Source organism: Cyprinodon tularosa, unplaced genomic scaffold, assembly GCF_016077235.1.
Source record: "Cyprinodon tularosa strain WSP-4 unplaced genomic scaffold, ASM1607723v1 ctg120, whole genome shotgun sequence".
Lineage (NCBI taxonomy): Eukaryota > Metazoa > Chordata > Actinopteri > Cyprinodontiformes > Cyprinodontidae > Cyprinodon > Cyprinodon tularosa.
Window position 1 is genome coordinate 3975309 of NW_024038004.1, and position 19249 is coordinate 3994557.

The following is a 19249-nucleotide window of genomic DNA, read 5'->3' on the forward strand; positions in this document are numbered from 1 at the left end:
ACTCAAGGGAAGACTTTACAATGAAGGAAAATATCCTGCCTCTCAATGGTACAACAAATGTTATTGCTCAGAAGAAAATAAAAATCAAATCAAAGTGACTAAGAAAGCTGGTGAACTGTTTTTAGGCCATGAGACAAAGGCAGAATCCAGTTAACATTTTGCAAACCAACTTTGTGCTGTAATGAATAAAAGACATACCTATTCACCTATAAGAATCATTGAGTCAAAACCATTATAGCAACAAACTCTAGTATTGGAAACATTGTGCACTTATAAAAGTATTAATCTTTTCAGCAATGAAACTGAGAAATGTTGACAATTTTGAAAGAATAATTGGAATCTACAAAAAAGAAAAAAAAAATCCAGATTAGAAATCTGATTGGTGTTTCTATTTGATATGGATTAGATGTGTGCAGTTTTATTGGTGTACTGTGGTAAACAAAAGGACCACTGCTGTTAGGTCACTTCAGAGCAAGTTCAGGAAGATTTAACAAAGCTGATCTACAAACACAGAAAATGAGATACTGAATGTATAAAAAAATTAAATAATTTTTATAAAAAAATTAAATAATTTTTTTCAAATCAGTTCTGCAAAAAAGGATGCAACAGTGAGCCCCATTTCATGCCCTTCACTCCATGTGTGCTTCCAGGGCAGGCAGCTGGGAATACAGATAACTATGCTCCAATATATCCCCAACATTTTTATTATGGTTACAGGTTGTTGGGCTCTTCTTTGTAAAGACCTTTTGAGGCGGACCAGGGCTGTAATTTTGATGGCTTAACTTCAAGCCCTCGGAAAAACGCATTTTGGTCAAGGGCCGCCTGGGTAGCTGGTTGAAAGTTGGGTTAAGAATCTCTGCTTCTGTCTCCTTGACCTCAGTCGGCCTCGGCAGATGGCCGCTCACACTGAGCCTGGTTCTGCTGAAGGTTTCTTCCTGTTAAAAGGGAGTTTTTCCTCTCCACTGTCGCTACAAGTGTGAGGGATTGCCTTTGAGTCGATGTAATCAACTGGTTTTCCTTAGAACTTTGAATCAATTTGAATGTATGATCAGGTGAATTGTAAAGTGCCCTGAGATGTGTTGTGAATTGGCGCTATATGAATAAACTGAATTGAATATATATATATATATATATATATATATATATATATAAGGTAAGGTATATAATATATATATTATATAATGGGACGAAAGGGATAATTTTAAAAAGATGCTGCAGATGCTAGTTACTAGTTGACAGTCTCAATTTAGTGTTCATTTACAGAACTCTTCTAGATGTTATGAATCCATGCTTTTTCAACATGAATTTTCTTTTCACTTTTCCTTAAATAACACATTCATTAATGCACTTAAAATAAAAATTTCAAAATATCAATGTTTTGTGAGTGAATCTTTGCTCTCAAATGAAATGAATCATGGTAGGTCCATTTTCAGATGTTTTGTGTCAGTGTCTTTTACAATACAGAACTAAAGTATGAAAGACGGATGGTTTCACACAACAAATTGAAATAAGATTTGAGAAGCTACAGCAAAACAAATAACTGGGTCCAAACCAGGTAAAACACAATGATGGTCAGGCTCAAAATTAAAGCAGGAATAATCAATAAAATTATAATTAAACTATTTGTTTATACACCACTTTGGTCACTAAAACTGTTGCAGATATGAGTACAAATTAGTCAAACATTTTTTTCATAAATGGAAAAAAATAAAAACACAAAGTAACATCCGTCTATGGGAAACCAGACAAAGTTGTGACGCTCTGATTCCTTTTCTGGATTTAATCTTATCCAGAAAATCTCCTTATTATAAAAATACCTTTTTCTACCAGGCTAAAGCATTTTACACTCCTTTTTGGCTGCTTCTCACTGACCCCTACAAGACATTCTTAAACAGTTCGTTAAAACAGAGTATGCACCTTGCAGCTAACGGACAACACGTTTCAACATTTGTTTGCTCACTATTAGTTTTTACTTCTCAGCACTTGTCTTATCTCCTTCAAAACCCCAAAGTGGGATTTTCTACTTTAACTTGCAAAGTTAGAACAGTCTAACATCAACTCTCTAACACAACACACCTCCGGGTCAACATAAAGTGTTAAGGGTGGAAGTTTGTTACAGAGTAAAGATTCAAAGTTAAACTTCTTCAGTTACATTGAAGTTTTCAAAAAACAAAGCCATTAAAAAACTGAAGATTTCAACATGTTTGAAGGTTCATTCATGTTTCCAGAGAGCAGGAACTTTAAGCAGATAACAGGAAGGCTTTCAAATTAAAACACTCATAGGACATACAACATCCTACAAAATACTTGGAATGCTTTGTTTTCATAGACTATAACCTTACTGTTTTGGTACAGGCAGGCCACAGCTTTACAAAACAAACCAAAACACTGATTAATACACTGGTAATTTAAAAGGATATCAGAAAACAACACAGAAAATAATAAAAATAACTCGGCATAATTAAACCAAAAAGATGGGCAGTTAGGACTGTTTTCTTAGGGTTTGCCAAGATTTCAGTCCACAAGCTTCTTGATGCCAAGAAATGCATTTAACTGTTTTCTTTTTAACCTGTGCAACAATTGTTAAGGTGCATCCATAGTTTAATGTGCTTATAAGCCTGGAACCGAAAGATAATCTTTAAAGAAAAATACTTGGTTGTATAATCCTTGCTCGTCTGAAATAAAAATAAGAAATAGAAGCATTCAATATCTCTGAACTAAATTAAGAAACAGTTTCTATATCTTTCTTTAAAAAAAACTGAGGTCTTAGTATTAAATCCTTCAAAGTTAGCAAGTTTTGCTAGTATTTAAAAAGCATTTTTAGTAAATGCTCAAATTAGTGAACAGAATCCAAAAGGAGCCTTGAACCTTTAGAAAATACACAATAAACCTACAGATGTAAAGAGCACTGGTTATAGAGGTAAGTGAAGTGCTATTTTTTTCCTTTACGAAAGATTTCTTGAGAAAAAATTACTTAGATAAGTACTGGTACAAAGAACCGATGAGAAAAATCAGATGGATGAATCCAATCAGAACTGATAGTAAAATCTGAATGAAACCAAATCCGATCTAAATCCAAGTCGGCTTTAAAACACTTGGGTGCTCGTTGCTTTGACGTTTAGCGCGGGGCGTCACTGGTCCCGAGCTTCATGCAGCAGTTTGGCCGCCTGTAACAAAGAAGAAATATTTACTATTTAAATTTCTTATGCTTTCTAAAAACTCCACTCCTCCGATGACGGACATCAGTAGAAGCACATGTTTGATCACAGTTGGTCACTCCTTATTTGTCCAACATCTTTCTGCAATATCTGTGTCATAAATTTCTTATTCTTAAGCATTTTAATTAAAAATGTGACATTATCATCCAGATTCACAAAGTGCATCTATAAAAGCTTCCGGTAAAAGTTTTAATGAAAATAAAAAGAATACCTGAAATTGATCTAATGTTTGTTAGGCTGACAGCGAATCACGAAGCAGTAAAGGTTAATAGTATGATGGCTGAGGGGTGAAAACACACTACAAATACATTCAAGTGTAGCCAGTATAGAAATCTGAACCAACATATAAAACACATGCAAAGTAAAAATGCAACAAATGGCAAAGACAGCAAAATAAGCTTTCCTCAATGGCGGCGCTCCAGGCCACTAAAGAAACATGATTATCAACTCATGCATCCAGACCAGCAACCTTCCCTACAAAATTAGTCCTTGCCATATACGTCTTTTCACAAACACACAAGAATCCATCTTGTCCCACTTTCACCGTTGCAGACCGAGCAAAAATGAGCCAGCTAATAAAGCTGCAGTACTGTGTTTAAGGGAGGACATACAGCCATAATAAACATGGTAGCAAAGGAGGGCGTACTTATGGCCGCTGCAATCACATCTGATTCCATGTTTCTCATGGTGTCTGCAGCCATTTCATTTTATTGGCTAAAACCAAACTTTGGTAAGCGGCCACTAGGTGTCGCTTTGCTCAATGAGCTCTGAAGGTTGTGCTGAATGTTCCTCCTTTCCCTGAAGAGATTTAATGAGATTGGCCTCAGATTGATGATATCATCATTACATCATCACCCCGGTTTGCAAGTTTAGCAATAAATATAGTTCTGGTGAATTTCAATGGTGAAGTCCTCTGGAAATCTTCAATAATTGTTGATTGCAGATGTGTCTAGTAGTTCCCATTGATTTTGCTTGTAAAGCGGGGAGAATGGCGCTAGGCTTACCGCACCGTGATGTCACTGCCGGAAGATGTCAGGAGTGAGGTGTTCCTATGTTTGGACAAAAACGGCTGGTCCCAGACTCAGTGGTTGTGACGAAAATTACTTATTTATTTTTTTTACTGATCAACACTAAATTCATTAAATCACTGCAAACATATAGGTTTTAGGTATAGATAATGATCTATTGATTATTCTATACTATACTACACCGGACTTTTCCTTTAAAGTTGCAGGACACTGGCTGCTGAGGCCTGGAGTTACCCAACCCTGCTTTAAATACTGTTTAAATATATTTACAATAATACACCAAGCATGTGGAGTGGCTGTATTTTTCAATGCTCTGTACGGTACCTTATGCATTGCGGCAAGCCACAACGAGGCCACCTTCTTGTCCTCTGCTGCCTCCATTTGTAGTTGCTGGGCATCCAGGGAGCCCATAGGTTTGTAGTGAAGGAGCATTCCACTAGCACGTGACGTCCCTCCTAGACACAAACACATTCAACTTTTAAACTTAAAACATATAGCTTTTCTTTAGAAATACATTGTTCAATTTTTTTTTTATCCAAACTGTAGAGAAAAGTCCCAGACCTCTTTATTACAATCATATGTAGGAGTTTTCTAAGACTACAAATGGAATCCTCAAAACAGTAAAAACATTAAATACAGCAACTGGATGAGATGAGAAATGAAATGTAGATGAATAGAAGGAAGGGAAAGAGAAACCATAAATAAGACGGCTTTTTTTTCACAGTATTAAACGGGACATAGTAACCAGTAAACGTATTCAACCCCCTTGGTGTTTCCCCTGTGTGACTTAGAACCTGGAATTAGAATAGAATAGAAAATCCTTTTTATTGTCTCACAATGGGGAAATTCTGGTGTTTACAGCAGCAAAAAGATTATAGAAAAAAATGGCCACACCAATGTGGACCTTAGAAACGTTTATACGAATAACAAAAATAGTGAAGAATTAAAAATAAACAAATTAAATACTGTACTGTAAAGTCTTATAATATAAATACTGTGCACCTGGACAATAAATAACTAATATGCAGCTATGGATGTTTTTACAGTAATGGATATTTGAAAATAGCAGCAACATCAAAGATGTGCAAAATGACAGGAGCATGTTATTTAATTGACTAAGGTAGAAACTGTGCAAAATCAGCATGAATGTAACAACTTATTGAGTTTGTTGGGAACAGTGGTGGTTATAAAGTCTTACAGCTGCAGGGAGGAAGGATCTGTAATAACGCTCCTTGGTGCATTTAGGGTGCAGCAGTCTGTCACTGCTTTCCAGTTCTGCAACAGCTTCATGCATGGGGTGGGAAACATTATCCAACAGAGATGTTAACTTAGTTAGTACCCTTTTGTTTCCAATCCTCCTGCACCGAATCCAGAGGGCATCCAATAACAGAGCTGGGCTTCCTGATCAAGTTTCAGATAAGCCACTGCTCCAACAGGCAGCTCCATAAAAGATGCCATAACAGAGTCATAGCAGGTCTTTAGGAGCTCCCCCTGCACTCCAAAAGACTTCAGTCTCCTCAGCAGGAAGAGTCTGCTCTGACCGTTCTTATACAGAGCCTCAGTATTGTGAGTCCAGTCAAGTTTGTTAATCAGGTTAACACCTAGCTAGTTATAAAAGGAATAAAAAGTGCATTGCCCTGCTGCAAGGAAAGCCTCCACCTTTGTCTGAAATAAGACAGAGTGCCATTTAGGTAGTCCCTTCTGCACCCTGTGCTACCATGGATGATTGACATGACGGAGCTCTGGAGGAACATCAAAGATCTTTATATTTGTGACTCTTTTGGAGAGGTCATTCACCACCTCATCCTCGGTGGTGTCAACCTCTAAGGACTCTCGGAAAAGGCGTGTTTACATTGACAGATCATGTGACGCATACATTGCACACAGGTGGACTTCATTTGCTGGCTCAACTGAAACACAATAAATGATAAACCGGGTGGGTCAAATACCGTCAGGAACATCACCATAGGTGTAACCAATGATCTTAAGCCTCTGTTACACCTTGACGATTTAGACAGCGCATGCCTGACGTACGAAAGATCTGGCAAAAAAAGCTGGCATACATTGGAAAAGTTAAGGGTCAGTTTTGTGTATGTTATGAGCCGCTGAATCATGCTGGCACACATTGATATATGGCAAGTATGTCGAGAAATTTTTAGCATGCTCATCAACATGTGCAAGTGTATGCCATATGTGGGGCATGTTACAGGTAAGTTATCTGATCGTTTACATACTTTAAGTGTAAGTTACAACATACGTTGTGGTGTCCAGCTTATTCAAAACCTATGAGTAACTTGTGCATAACTTATGCGTAAATTATCAAGAACTTATCTCCAGCGTATATTAATGTATTGGACGTGTTCCATACAACCGATAAACATGTTTCTAACTTACAGCTACTGTATAATGCCGTATTGGAAGCATTTTGGTATGAAAGGGGCTCACAGGAGGAAACCGTCAGTTTTCCTTCAGACTTCATCTCCATCATAGGATAAGTGAGAAGGTGAGGGTGATGGATCCTCCTTATGCATAAATGACGCTGACTCTGCTGCGACTGCAAACCCTCCGTCTTTTTGTTTTTATTGATATATTTTTTTTTTTTATTCGGCAGGCGGTAAACAGCAGCTAGGTTAATACCATGATAGAAAAAATCTTTTCAGGCCAGGCGCTTCTGGGCACATTGCTGCCCCCCTCAGGACACTGGCTTTTGACACTTCATTGGCATTATGCTGTTGTGTTACGCATAAGTTAGGCTGTTGTCTGACATAATTTCTGGACTCGTAATGAATACCCTACGCATACTGTACTCCCAACATTGAAAAAATACATAGAAAGTTAATCTTATGCCAGCGTTTTACAAGATTTTGGAACATCAGGCTAAATCGTCATGGTGTGACAGGGGCTTTAGAGGGAACATGCACTGATAAATACATGACTAAGTCTGAACAAAGCATTAACCATTAGCTACACTTAATAAGTATTGAATAATATATTTTGATAATAAACTGAATAAAGTCATTAAAAAGGCTGAAGAGATGAAGCAGGTAGAATTGGTTTAAAACTTAGGAGACTAATGGGCACATTTCTCATGATTAAACTGTAGCTCCATTAGTAATTAATGTCCAAATATATTTCAAAATTAAGTATCTATTGGTTGAAACATCCATTTTTAAAATAATCATATTTCAACTGCAAAAACTGATAAATAAATAAGTTTAAATATCTTAAAATAAGTGTATTTGGTTTTAATTTTAGGAGGTAAATCAGATGATATGCCAATACAATAAGTATTTTTGCACTTAAATAAAATAGAGTTGGTTTTTATTAATTTAAACATAAATCATCTTAGTTCACTGGAAAATTATCTCACTTGTTCGATCTACTCTAGGGGAAATCCACTTATTTACAGTTCTACATCAATCTATAGATTGTAGAAAACAAAAAATCTGCACCAGTTGTGTGATGCGTTATTTTTCATTAGTCACTAATGAAAATTAGGTCAAACTCAATTAGCTAAAACAGTAAAACTAGTAAGTTTTTAAATACCGTATTTTCACGACCATAAGGCGCACCGGACTAAAAGGCGCACTCTCAGTTATGTGTCCCATTTCTGTATTTAACACACACATAAGGCGCACCGGACTATAGGGCGCGTTTTTTATATACAGGTACATGTCCTCTCAGGTGGATTTTCTCACTTAAAAACATATTAAAACTACTTTATTCCCACTGATCACAGCAAATAAAGCTGCAAGGTGTATTTATTACAAAGTATTATTAAAACCTGGGAACCTGCCGTGAGAGACACATCGCTGATGACACAGGGCTGTGATTACTCCTCTGATACAGTTTATTGACGCATAAATTAACTTAAAAAATAGGCAGGATAATAATCTGGATGAACTGACTGCAATGATTAAATTTTCAGGTGGACTTTCTCACTTAAAAAGATTTAGATTATTTAGATGAAAAAACACCTGCCGAGGTGAGTCCGGATGCGCCGCGCGGCCCACAGGCTGCTGTTGAATTAAGTTTTCAGGTAGAAAAAATAGAGCGGGAGCAAAACTGAGTGTGATTGTGCTTTATTCAAGTATTTATTACAGAGTATTAATCAAACCCCTCAAAGTCCTCATCCTCTGTTTCGGAATTAAACAGCTGCGCTAAATCCGACATGCCAGTTTCCCCTTCTTCTTCGTTTATTGACGCATAAATTAACTTAAAACATAGGCAGGATAATAATCTGGATGAGCTGACTGCAATAATTAAATTTTCAGGTGGACTTTCTCACTTAAAAAGATTTAGATTATTTAGATGAAAAAACACCTGCCGAGGTGAGTCCGGATGCGCCGCGCGGCCCACAGGCTGCTGTTGAATTAAGTTTTCAGGTAGAAAAAATAGAGCGGGAGCAAAACTGAGTGTGATTGTGCTTTATTCAAGTATTTATTACAGAGTATTAATCAAACCCCTCAAAGTCCTCATCCTCTGTTTCGGAATTAAACAGCTGCGCTAAATCCGACATGCCAGTTTCCCCTTCTTCTTCGTTTATTGACGCATAAATTAACTTAAAACATAGGCAGGATAATAATCTGGATGAGCTGACTGCAATAATTAAATTTTCAGGTGGACTTTCTCACTTAAAAAGATTTAGATTATTTAGATGAAAAAACACCTGCCGAGGTGAGTCCGGATGCGCCGCGCGGCCCACAGGCTGCTGTTGAATTAAGTTTTCAGGTAGAAAAATAGAGCGGGAGCAAAACTGAGTATGATTGTGCTTTATTCATGTATTTATTACAGAGTATTAATCAAACCCCTCAAAGTCCTCATCCTCTGTTTCTGAATTAAACAGCTGCGCTAAATCCGACATGCCAGTTTCCCCTTCTGCGCTGTCAGAGTCACTTTCCGTGCAGCGTGGCTCCTCAGAAATAATGCCTGCTTTTGCAAAAGCTTGAAGAACAGAGCCAGCAGACACGTTATTCCTCGCTGCTTCTGCTGCACCTGCTGGGTCCGGTTCACACCGATGTCGAGCGGTTGAACAGCGAGCACAGGGTTAATTTGTTTCCCCATGTTTTTCACATCAGCTGTGAGACGGGCACGCATGGAGTTACATATTAATGGTGATGAGTGGAAAAAAACACCTGGTCTCCTTACATTCAGCCACTCTTTCATCATCTCCTCAATGAGGTGGTCTCAAAAGTCGCAGTTACAACACACATAGGGCGCACCGCACCATAGGGCGCACCGCACATTTTGAGGGGGAAAAAAGACGTTTAAGTGCGCCTTATAGTCGTGAAAATACGGTACCATTAAGGAATGAAATGTCTGTTGGAATGTGAGATATGATGGAATAGAATAAGACCGTATTTGTTTTCATGCAAACTACAGAATCAGGAAATGAGATGCAGATACATCTCTGAACAAAAGAGTACTGATGGAAACTTTAAGAAGTGAGCTGAAGCCAACCTTCAGAGATACAGTGACTGTCCAGCAGACTGGTGTAAGTGTGAATGTCTTCCTCTGAGTCCAGAGGTAGAAAGGAGCCATCAGCCGAGTCAAAGCAGCAATGTTAGTCAGAGAAGAAGATTCAGAGTTAAGATATTTGGTAATAGCTTTTACAACAACATTCAAACAACAAAGGGTTACTTTATGAAGAGAAGCAGGAAAAATAAGAAGCAAAAATTATTCCAACAGCTGCCTTTTGTTTTAAAAAGAAAACCTTTGACCTAAATATTCATCTTTTCTAATTAATTTTTTTTTACCTCCTGGACTTGTTCCATCGGTCAGAATCTGCATGCTTGAGATGCGGGACAGCTCAACCTCAAAGTGGCTTTCACCATCAAGGAACAAATATCTGACGACAAGATCCAAGAAAGACAAACATTAGTCCACTTTCTCATTCAGGGGGGGGGGAAAATCCACGACAGACGATCCTGGGAACGGTTGGGTTCATTAATGGAAACGTCCGATCATATTCAGAATTCAAACCTCTGAAAGTACTTTAAATCTGAAATTATTACATACACTTCTATAAATGATTTTTTTTTTTTATTAAGAGTAATTTTTATTTCTATGTACTTTACTGGAGGCATCCATGTTTGTCAAAGAACACTACTGCCACCTACTGGTTTTTGACGTCACGGTGCGGTATCGGCTGTTGATCAAGTCCCAGTACTGTATCTGGTGTCTGTCACGATGCGCTATTATCCGAGTCATCTTGAAAACATTCTTCTTCCAAATGTTGGTTACATATGACGTGTTTTTTCTCTAGCCAGAAGTTCGATGGCAAATCCTCCCTCTTCAAGTTTGCAATCCAATGACGAACCCGTCCGTGGAGGATCAGGAATCAGAAAGGTGAAATAACTGTTTTTTCCACTTTTACCCGATGTATTCCAACGTCCATCTGCCATGCACATGGGTCATGTCAGTTTAACTATAGTTCTGGTGAATTTTAATGGTGAAGTCCTCTGGAAATCTTCAATAATTGTTGTTGATTGCAGATGTGTCTAGTAGTTCCCATTGATTTTGCTTGTAAAGCGAGGAGAATGGCGCTAGGCTTACCGCACTGTGACATCACAGCTGGAAGATGTCAGGAGTGAGGTGTTAATATATTTGGGCCAAAATGGCCGGTCACAGACTCAGTGATTGCGACAAAAATTATTATTCTTATTTATTTTTTTACTGATTAACGCTAAATTAATTAAATCACTGTGAACGTATTAGTTTTAGGTATACATAATGATCCATTGATTATTCCTTACTGACCGGACTTTTCCATTAACACAACGACATGAATTCCTCTTAAACCCCAGTAAGCAATCACAGGAACAGCCTATAATACTGACCATTTCTGTTTCTGTTGTTGTAGGACTTTACTCTAACCTTTGTGTGAAAAAGTGCCGTCTTCTATTCACATGCATGGATCTGCACTAAGTGTAACCTTCTGTTTCCATCTGCTTGGCAGTAAACCCACCTTGAGGGCTGCATGAGAGGTTTGTTATCTTATTAAATGTAACGTGACCCACATTAAGCACCTCTGCCCAATGAGATCATGTTAAATTGTGATTATATTGCAAATATATATGCAATATATGCAATAAACTGCCAGGCACATTGGAAGTTGGGAAATTCCTCTAAACTTAAAATCTTTTTTTAATCATCTTGTTTTAAAACATATAGAAATTCAAAGCTTTAAGTTATACTTAGATTTCAATCTCTTTTATATATATCACTGCCTTTTGTAGAACCATTTGAACACTATTTCTTGTTTACTTGATAATTTTGTCAATAAAGTTCTGTCACACACACCAGCAGTTGTTGGAAGAATAAACTTCATACCTTCAGTTTATTCTCTCCTCTAACGGCCAAAACTAACCCGAACATAGATGGATGAGAAACATAAATCGAAGGTCAGTGGATTTAATAGATCTAAATTTCTTTTAGACCCTAATTTTTCTAACTTCCACCATTGATTGTAAAATGTCCAGTCCTTGTCTTAGCCGTACCTTCACTGCTGGATTACCTGTGGTTGTTGGAGAGGCGGCACGTCATGGTTTCTGACTTGTCTGATGTTCCCAAAGTGACAACAAAGGTACCTCCTGGAAAAAAAAAAATAGACACTATAAGTTTAAAATCTTTCCCACTGGGACACAGGTGGCTATAACCTGTCCATGTTAAATGTAAAACACTTTAGTTGTAAGTAAAAAAAATAACTACATAGGTAAAAAAGTACCACATTTCGATTCTTTAGTCTTTCTTAATGAAGCTTCCAATCCAAAACAAAAGTGTTACAATTCATAATTGAAAAGTTTAATACTTCTCGAGGCTCAAGTATGTGAAGTTTTTAGGACTTTTATGAATATTCAAAGACTAATTTGAATGAATTCCTGGTTAAAGTGTCACATTTAGAACCAATAAAATACCAGTCCTAGAGGGAAAGATTACTGTAAAAAAAAAAATGTAGGGAAAAACAACTAGACAATTATTTAGTTATTTGGTCCCAAGATGAACATATTTAGAGAAATCCAGGTAAGGCTTAAAACTCAAGAACAATAAATGAATTACCAACATATCAGTGGAAGTATCATGCTATGGGCTGTTTTGGTTACCAGGGGTATGAATGTACAGCTAAATTTGGGTAGAGTAAGAAAAAAAGAGGGATTGCTTTCAACTTCAGCTTCTGCTCAACTCAACAGCTGGTTGGTCCAAACTGGGACCCAGACATGTAGCCCAACAGGACTAACTTAATACAAGTTACTAAATGATATTGGAAATAGATAAGGTGGCTTAGCATCAGGCTTTTGGAAACTATACAAAAAATGCAGGCTCTATACTTCAAAGCTGAGTCGGAATCAGGAAACTATCAAACCTCAATAACTTTTTACCCACAGAAGGTCAAAAGTAAAGACAGAAGCTCAGAAAAGGCAACAGAAAGCATGACAGTGAGGTGCAGTTTGTCAAATTTAACTTTGTATTATTAATTGTAAATTGCAAATACTTTCCACGTTTGATAGAAATTCCAACTTGTTTGTCTAATGTTCATTTTAAAAATGTACTCTGGATAAATCATGTATCTAGGGATGCAACTAACAATTATTCTTCCAGTTGATTATTTTTCTAATTAATAATCGGAAAAGAAACGGTTCCCTAAGGAAGATTTTTTTATAGAAGTAAACAAGGTGAAACTAAAACTTTTCCACTAGAGGACTTCTGGATAGAGCGTATTGAAAAGTGAAAACAATGTTGGTATAATCACGGCTCTAAGTGGGTCGCTCTGTCAGCTAGAACTTAGAATTAATCGATTACAAAATTAGTTGACGATTATTGAAATAATCGGTTAATCGCGATCAATCCAATTAATTTTTTCAGCCCTACATGTATCATTTTCCATCTTTGGAAAAAAAGAAGAAAAAAAAAGTTAAAATGCATGATATACTACAACTCCCATATAAATAATAGCTTCATAAGCAAGAGCCGTTTTACCTGCCAGAAGCACTTTGAGCTGTTTGTCGTAGAACTCCACCTCCTTCTGTGAGACCAGGCTGCACTCTGCACACTGCCTCACTGGGTCAACAAAACACATCCGGGGCAGCGCCACCTTCTTGCTGCAGCATTTATCACAAAAACACCGACCGCAGCGGCGGCAGTGGTGCTGCACGACAGAAACGCATTAATTAGACATCCACTTATACTGGAACTAGCATAAAGATAGTAGTACAGAAAACTTACCTCCGCCAAGGAGGTTTTTATGTAGGACAGTTTGTATGCATGTATATTTATCCATATCTCTGTCTACAGGATAACTTAAAAAGTTAAGGACAGATTGTAATTATATTTTTATTAGGTGTCCCTTTTGTAAAGGAACAATCCATTCAATTTTAGTGATGATCCAGATCAGGGGAGGATTTATGAAATTTTGGGCCCTAGGCAAAGACAGGCCCCCTTGGAATTGAGAGGCCAACACATAAAACAGACCCATTACATAGATGCAGACATTTTAATACATTAGACATTATTTGTTCTACGTTTTGTCCCTCTCTATGTTTTGTACTCAGCTGACTTTTCATGCTGTCTCAAAAGGAATGAAAGATTTTTTTTCAAGCACTAAGCTCACTTAGTTGATTGCTCCTTCCTGTGTTTCCAAAAAGGCGACGGCAAAAGTAAATAACACAGTCCTTTTCACTGTAGACAAGCAATGATCTGTTTATCTGTTCTCCATTTTTCATTTGGATGAAATAATAGTTGCATGAATCATGACAGCAGACAAGATAGAGGAGAGCAGAGTTCGCTGCTTTTATATGTTGTCGCCAAAGTCTCCAGTAGCAGATAAAAGTTGTTAGATTTGGCGATAGGCGCTTTTTTTAAATCAAAGTGTTAGAGGTGTTTGAAAAGTTGACAAAAGCACTAAGTTGGCAACACTGCTCTTTGCACAGTTTGTTTTCAAATGGTTTGCTGCTGTTTGTTTGGACCTTTCTGAACATGTGCAGCAAATGGACTGATCCAATGTTGAGGACACTAAAGGAGGGGGGGGATAAGACGCACTTAATATTAACAGCTGCATAAATCATGACAGCAGACAAGATAGAGGAGAGCAGGAGGCGGGGTTACCAATCTACTTGCTCTAGAGCAGAGTTCGCTGCTTTTATATGTTTTCGCCAAAGTCTCCAGTGGCAGAAAAAAGTTGCTAGACTTGGAACTAGCAGTTTTTTTTTTAAATCAAAACGCTAGAGGGGTCTGAAAAGGAGCTAAATATAGCGACAGAAGCGCTAAGTTGGAAACACTGCTCTTAGCACAGTTTGTTTTGAAAAGGTTTGCTGCTGTCTGGAGCTTTCTGAACATCTGCAGCAAATCTTGTCCATAAAGGCCTGATTGACTAATATTTGTCCTGTAAGCTTATTCCCCCACCTGAGCAATGCATCTCTGCTACTCCTCCAGAAACACCAGGGGGACGGTTGTTTGCTTCTTAAGGGCAGATTAGACTTTGGTGTGCGAACCAGTTTTACTGGTACGCTTCTGCACCATTGGTCTGGAATTTCAAGGGATGTACAGCAGTTTCCCGCCAAAGCCCATGTTCTTATGTGCATTTTGTACGAATGATTCATTGGGGATAATACTTGCCGACTGATTTAATGTGGTGGACACTGAAAGGGGGGGTGGGGGGGGGGTTGGTGGCGCTGAGACACACGACACACTTAGTATTATGAGCATTCTGTTGGCATTTTATTGAAAGTATTGTTCAAAAACATAATCAATGTGCACAAATATGGAAAAGTTGTTTTAACCATAGATGTAAACAGAGGAACTTTTGATTTTAGCTACAGGTTTAAATCATAATTTGGGGCAAGATTTGCTGCTTGCTTCTAGTTGGCAAGTATTATCCCCAATGAATCATTCGTACCAAATGCACATAAGAACATGGGCTTTGGCGGGAAACTGCTGTGCATCCCTTGAAATTCCAGACCAACGGTGCAGAATCGTACCAGTAAAACTGGTTCGCGACCCAAAGTCTAATCTGCCCTTAAGAAGCAAACAACCGTCCCCCTGGTGTTTCTGGAGGAGTAGCATAGATGCATTGCTCAGGTGGGGGAATAAGCTTACAGGACAAATATTAGTCAATCAGGCCTTTATGGACAAGAGGTGTCATTTTTTGTGAACACACCATCTTTTATCCCATCTAAGCTTGAGCCATTTTGTAAAGAATGAATCTAACATTTTCAGTCTCCTACAAGTGGGTAAACTGTTAGACATTCTTCTTAAGAAACAGTTGTCAATGCAGCATTAAGTGTTAAAGTATGACTTCAGGAGGCCAGAATACATGTATACTTTTGACTCTTTTTTTTTCACAACTGGAAATAATTCCAAGCAAATTCCAAAAGAAACATAGTCAAGTCTGTTGCGTCTCAGTGGTGATGACACCAGAAGTGCACTATAAAGCACATATTTGCAGAAAGAAAAAAAAACTAAACAAACCTTTCTTCTGATGAAGTCAAATTTGGTGTCGCATTGCATACATCTTGGACACTGGATGACAGAGGGAGGAAAAACAGGATGTTACACAACATGCTGAGCAGAGCAGATTCTCTGCAAACAGCAACTCAGGCTTTTAGTCACACAATATCAACACAATATTTTAGCTTTTTTCTGTTCTGTGAAAGTTTCACCTTTCATCTGAAAATTATTCTCTTTTCCCTCATCCTGGGGAAAATACAACCAAACAGACGCATCAAAACAGAGACTGAAGTTGAAATTTAACTTTATGTGGAATCTGAACTTCAGCAAATAGTGTTTGGCTGTCTGTGCTTCTGTTGACAAAAGAGTCGGACGTTTGTTTATATGGGAGCTAGCCGCTGGTTAGCCTTTAGCTCTCAGCGATGTGTTGAGTGATACACATTCAGAGTTGTACTTTAACAAGCTCCTTCGTGAATGTGGACCAGCTGTCAACGGCTAGCTGAAGCTGGGCTGACAAACTTCTACTGTTACCAGACTAGCCATAGCAGCCCGCAACGCCCAGTTCTGGAGCCAACTGCTGTTGTCCAGAAAGACGTCACGTAGGCAGCGAATCGGGAGAAAAAAACGGATATGGCAGAGTGTCCCCACCAAAATAAAAGCAGGATATCTTAGAGCGAAACGCGCTCATAAAAAGTCTACCTTTTGCTTGCGATTGAGGCACAAATAATCATAGCCAGCGTCGGTTCTAGACTTACCAAGGGGGCAAAACAAAGCAAAAACACAAAAAATTGTTTTATATCATCATTTCATATATAAAATTAGCTCAAAAGCCACTTGCGCCACCAAAGACCCTGAGAAAGATTGGATCCCATTTTAATACAACTGATCCTAATGGTTCAACACCCACATGTTTTAATCATTGTTTAAGTAAAGACTTAATAACAGACATAAATGAAGAAATGTATCCAACGTAGCTATTACTTTCTATGCCAATCTAACAAATTTTACGCCAATGATCATTCTAAAAATGTAATATTTACTACACAATTATTTCATTTATCAATTTGTTTCAAAACCATCAACCATGTTGCAGCTTAAACAGTAAGTCTATTTATAGCTATGTGGGATAATAAACTATTTTTTCTACTTATCAAATAACTTCAAAATATGTTGAAAATACTAACCGGAAGTGCCCCGTTTATCATCACGGACAGCTTTCCATACATGAGTGAACACTTGACATGGCATTTGGCCGTCAAAAACTGTCTCACCTCTTTATCCGGGACCCACTGAGGCTCGTCCAGGGAGAACGGGCTGTTAAAGGCACCGTTTTCTGGAACCATTCTGAGGCCGCTGGAGCTGCGGACAAGCTTCTTTCCATCTGGAACTGAAGACATTTTTCCTTTTAATCGTTTCCCCTCTTCTTCTTCTTCTTCTTCTTATGAGATTTTATGGCGGTTGGCAAACTTGTGAAATGTGCATTACCGCCACCAACTGATATGGAGTAAAGCAAGGAAACAGGAAACGATTCACCCCCCCCAAAAAAAAAAAAAAAAAAAAAAAAAAAAAAAAAAAATACAATAAAATAACCTGTGTAACTTAAACCCACATAATACTAAATTATACTAAATTACATTTGCCCGTATAATTTTAATTTACTCTAGGTCATCGTACCTCTGCCAGTTTCTGATGGTCCCATTGGTCTTTCCATCATGCTTCCAACCATCTCCCAGTTCATATCTTTAACATCCAGATATTTTTCTGCAGCCTTCACTATTATTTTGATTTTTTCTGTTTTTTTTGTCGTCTGAGCAGTACAATTAATCACTTCCACCATGAAAAGAACAAAATTTGTCTTTTTAACAATTAGTGAGTCTTCATCAATTTTTGGAGATTTCTCTAGAGGTTTGAAATTTGCCGTGTGTTGAACTGTAGGTTTGGGTTTTTCTGACTGAGATGGGATCCTTTTTGCAGCTTCAGCATAAGTTATTCCAAGCTCAAATTTCATTTTTTTTTATTTCTTCAGACCTTTTGCTTGCTTCACAGCCGCGATAAGCAGCAGTATGTTCTCCACCACAATTACAGCATTTTATTTTAGCTTCTTTTCCACATTTACCATATTCATGTTCTCCTGCACACCTTCCACACCTCTGTTTCCCTTTACAAACTGCTGCAATGTGTCCGAATTTTTGACATTTGAAACATCTCAATGGTGGTGGATTGTAGATTTTGACATTGTAACTGATGTAACCGATGAATACTTTGCTTGGTAATTGCTCTTCCTCGAATTTAATTAGTACAGATAAACTGTCAGATCTTTCTCCGTTTCTTGTTGTTTTTAACCGTTTTACTTCTTTTACTTTTGCACCGCTTATGTTTTCCAGAATCTCTTTTTCAGAAATTTTCAGAGGAACTCCTCCAATGACTCCCCTGCTGATCTTTTTGTTCTCCATTAGGCTGCACTGAACTCTTATCCCGTCAATTTTGTTAATACGTATTGCTTTGCCTTGCTGGGCGCTGTCTCTGCAGTTAATTAGCAGGTCTCCACTGTACAGAATTCTGGCACCTCTGACTTCTCCAACAAGTTTATTGATGGTTTTTGTTAAGTGAACCGGATTCCAGTTTGTAAAAGAGTCTGCCTGATTAACGACTTTGAATATGACTTTGAATTCATTTTGTTGTGCTGTGGAATGTATGGATTGATCATCACTGGATTGTTCTGAACTAGATTCCCCTTTAACTGATCTCTGTTTTTTCCGCTTTTTCTCATTTTTTGATGCTGCTATCTTCCAACCTTCATTGTCACTATTTCCCTCTTCCATCCCACAAGAATCGCTTCCTGTTTCCTCACTACTCACGGCCCAGGACATTTCTCCACAAGCAGAGCAGCTTCAAAACACGCGCCATGCACCAAACGACCAACGTTCCTCTTGCTCCAGCTCCTTAACGGCTAGTCCACATCCTATTCACAACCATCGTTTCCCCTCTTTTCTGCGGTCTTCTTCTTCTATCACAAACTCCACTGAAAACCACACCCTCGGAAGAATTCAACCAATCAGCGCATAGATGTGCTGTCACGTGACCGCTATAAAAAAAAAGGGGGTGTTTGTTGTTTGGTGTCCGCTGTACTTTTTTATGTACTTAGGAAAAAAATCAATACAGTTTCCACAAAGGAATGCAGCAACTCACGTTCAAGTAGACAAGGCAGACAACAAAACAAAACATCTACTTTAAATATATAAAAGTTTGAGCAATTTGAGGAATAACATTGGTTATTGTTTTAGTAAAAATTCAAAATCTGAAATGCCACTTTTCTTTGCACAAACAAGGAATTTCGACATAGGTTTTCCATCACTAATATAAATCAACGATTCATTACAGCCGTACTTTGCTTTAAAAAAAAAAAACATGTAAGTCTGGATTTTTGAATAGATAAAAAAGGAAGACAGATAGTTATGCAAACACATTACTTCTTCTGGAATCTAGATGACCATCCTGGCAGTGAGAAGCTCGTTTAGTTCAACAGATACAGCCCAGGTAAACAAATGGCCCCCATTTATT

The 19249-nt window shown here is 37.9% G+C and overlaps 1 protein-coding gene across 3 annotated transcripts; it reads right to left on the minus strand.

The window, feature by feature from the left end:
• Window positions 1-1426: 1426 nt before the first annotated feature.
• Window positions 1427-18773, minus strand: zfyve21 (zinc finger, FYVE domain containing 21). 3 transcript variants are annotated; one of them, XM_038274258.1, is made up of 9 exons: window positions 18673-18773; window positions 16960-17106; window positions 15710-15760; window positions 13223-13391; window positions 11763-11838; window positions 10003-10094; window positions 9707-9760; window positions 4571-4701; window positions 1427-3167 (listed from the first exon to the last, which is right to left on the minus strand). In XM_038274258.1, exons 2-9 carry the CDS (start codon window positions 17083-17085, stop codon window positions 3132-3134), a joined length of 735 nt encoding a protein of 244 aa, XP_038130186.1. In that variant the 5' UTR covers window positions 17086-17106; window positions 18673-18773; the 3' UTR covers window positions 1427-3131. The 3 variants fall into 3 exon arrangements, with proteins under 3 accessions (XP_038130186.1, XP_038130178.1, XP_038130194.1); XM_038274250.1 differs by lacking the exon at window positions 18673-18773 and having other exon boundaries at window positions 16960-17124; XM_038274266.1 differs by lacking the exons at window positions 9707-9760; window positions 18673-18773 and having other exon boundaries at window positions 16960-17124.
• Window positions 18774-19249: the final 476 nt, after the last annotated feature.

Bases quoted from the DNA above. Each gene is read 5' to 3' on its own strand.
- zfyve21 (XM_038274258.1), bottom strand. From the start codon at position 17,085: ATGTCTTCAGTTCCAGATGGAAAGAAGCTTGTCCGCAGCTCCAGCGGC. The intron at 13,392-15,709 runs GTTTGTTTAGTT...TCTGTCGTGCAG, and splicing joins TTGACTTCATCAGAAGAAAG to CACCACTGCCGCCGCTGCGG. The intron at 11,839-13,222 runs GTAAAACGGCTC...TTTTTTTTCCAG, and splicing joins GCTCAAAGTGCTTCTGGCAG to GAGGTACCTTTGTTGTCACT.